Source organism: Scylla paramamosain, chromosome 7 (assembly GCF_035594125.1).
Source record: "Scylla paramamosain isolate STU-SP2022 chromosome 7, ASM3559412v1, whole genome shotgun sequence".
Classification (NCBI taxonomy): Eukaryota; Metazoa; Arthropoda; class Malacostraca; order Decapoda; family Portunidae; genus Scylla; species Scylla paramamosain.
The window spans coordinates 33,553,116-33,555,615 of NC_087157.1; the positions used below are offsets into that span (position 1 = coordinate 33,553,116).

At 43.6% G+C, this 2,500-nt stretch overlaps 1 protein-coding gene and 1 non-coding gene across 2 annotated transcripts in view; one reads left to right on the forward strand and one right to left on the reverse strand.

Annotated features, from left to right (window-relative positions):
- Positions 1-2,500, reverse strand: part of LOC135102416 (angiomotin-like protein 2) — a 10,372-nt gene that overhangs the window by 5,932 nt on the left and 1,940 nt on the right. The window contains exons 2-3 of the mRNA XM_064007684.1: positions 2,495-2,500; positions 976-1,086 (exon numbers count right to left, since the gene is read on the reverse strand). The exon at positions 2,495-2,500 is cut by the window's right edge and continues 99 nt beyond it. Coding sequence (XP_063863754.1) covers positions 976-1,086; positions 2,495-2,500 — 117 coding nt within the window. The remainder of the gene's footprint in view (positions 1-975; positions 1,087-2,494) is intronic.
- Positions 1,565-1,637, forward strand: Trnav-cac (transfer RNA valine (anticodon CAC)). Its single transcript has one exon. It is a non-coding gene; the product is annotated as a tRNA-Val (tRNA).

Consider the following 2,500-nt stretch of genomic DNA (forward strand, 5'->3'; position numbering starts at 1 on the left):
AACGATTCTGGTGACAGATGAACAAGACTTCTACATTATTAACAGGAAAAAACACTCTTGAAAACTCAGCTAGTCATCTCTGCGGCCTTGGAAAATAGTAGTGGTGAGAGAGCAAACCGTTTCTGAATACATACCATATAGGTGGGAGGAAGAGGAGATTGATATGAAGAGGAGAGGGCTGCTTGAACACGGAGACAGACAGACATACAGACACAAAGACACAAAGACAGACATATAGACAGACAGACAGACAGGCAGACAAATAAACAGACACACATACACAGGAAAGGTGACAGGAAGTAAGGAGGACTGTTGATGTTTGAGATTTTAAAGAGGAAAAGTGAAAAGGAGGAATTGTAGAGAGAGAGAGAGAGAGAGAGAGAGAGAGAGAGAGAGAGAGAGAGAGAGAGAGAGAGAGAGAGAGAAAGCCTATAACTGATTCTCATCCCACACACACACACACACACACACACACACACACACCTCTGTCTTTCCACACGTCTATCAGTTTTGTGTCACGTCATCCGTCTGTCCACACAAGCCTATCCCTCCGTACACACGTTTACCTGCCTCACTAGAAGTTCACCTGTCTGCCTGTACAAGCATATCTGTCTACCTTGACGAATTACAAATCTATCTATTCACCTTTAAGGGCCTGTCTCTCTGTCCTCAAATTCTTTACTATGTACGAAGAAATTCTGGCCTAAAACTACAAAAAAGGTTATATATATGAAAGAGGTACACTGAAGATGCCAGTCACCCGTGTAGTTAAAAGGGTTATCCAGAATTTAAGGATGCCTTGAAAATTTCCTCTTGAAACAGTACAAACACCTATCTACCTATACAATCTTACTTATTCAACTACATAACCTTATATATCTAACTATTTCTCGACCTTTATAAGCTTACCTATCTCTCCACCTTTAGAAACTTAACTGTCTGTCTAAAAGCTTACCTATTCGTCTGTCAGCTCACCTGCCCCCCTGTGATCTCAGCAAAGCCCGTCGCGTGGCCCGCCAGCAGCGTAGCATGGCCGTCCAACGAGAGGGTGGCCGCCAGGTAGGAACACGACTCCCCGGGCGACATCTGCACGAGGCCAAGAGGGTTGAGGCGAGCAGGGGAAGGGTGGTGGTGGTGGTACTGTAGTTGTAGTAATTGTTGTTGTTGTTGTTGTTGTTGTTGTTGTTGCTGCTGTTATTGTTTTTAGTGTTGTTGCTGTTGCTATTGTTTAGTAGAAGTTGTAGTAGTAGTAGTAGTAGTAGTAGTAGTAGTAGTAGTAGTAGCAGTATTAGTAGTGGTAATTGATGTTGATGTTGTAGGAGGAATGGTATTAGTAATGAGAATAATGTTTGTAGCAGGAAAAAATAAATAAATAAAATAAACATGCATAGTACCCAGTAGGTAGCGCATGTGTGTGTTGATAATACTAAAAACAACCTTTAGTAAGCAGCGACAGCGGCGTAATAAATACATACTGATACATAATAATAACACAAGCAACACAAATAAAACAAAAATATATTGCTAGTGGAGTTTGTTCTTAGCTTCGCCGAGGTCTTCTCAAGTTTCCGTAGTGTAGTGGTTATCACGTGCGCCTCACACGCGCAAGGTCCCCGGTTCGATCCCGGGCGGGAACACTCGTTTTTACTTCACCACCAGGCCGGGAAACATGAAACTATTGGTGTTACTGGTGGTGTGTGAGATTCTGATGAATACTACTACTGCTAATAGAGGTTGTATTTTTATTTTAAACTTATCACCACCTCTCTCTCTCTCTCTCTCTCTCCCTCTCTTTGGACTGCTGGTGTCAGGTGTCAGCACAGCGAAATCAACCTTCTCCAACGCACCTAAGTCTTCTGCGCCTTCCTCAGTCACACCCATTACAAGCATGCCTTCTTCCACTGCATCTATAAACATTCTCTCAGGTATTCCTCTCTCTATTTCTCCTGCCGGGTGTATCCATCTCTAGCATTCTAAACACACTCCTCTCCTCTCCTGGCACGCCCACATCACCTCGGTCTTGCCACTGATACTATTACCACGAGTCACTAATGCTTGTACTTGCTCTTAACTTACGCCACAACATTCTATCACCTGACCACTTTGGAAACTATACTCTCAATTTATACTAGACACATCTTATGAAAGCGTGACAGGACCGCAGAGAGTTTAGAGACAGTAACCACCACCATCACCACCACCGTTAATGTCTTTGCTACTCACATTAATACTCGTAACTTACACCGCAGCATTTCATCAACCGGTGTCGTTGGGAATTATATTTTAAGCCTGCAATAGACCATATTATTGAACTTGAGGGACCAGCTATCGAAAAATTAAGACAGTGACCACCATCACCACCACCACCACCACCACCAAAATTAAACTCTAAACTTATACCACACCCATTTCATTAAACTTGAGGGGACCGCACCACCACCACCACCACCGCCACCACCATCACCACCACCACCACCATAGCTCCGTGACTCACCTGCCA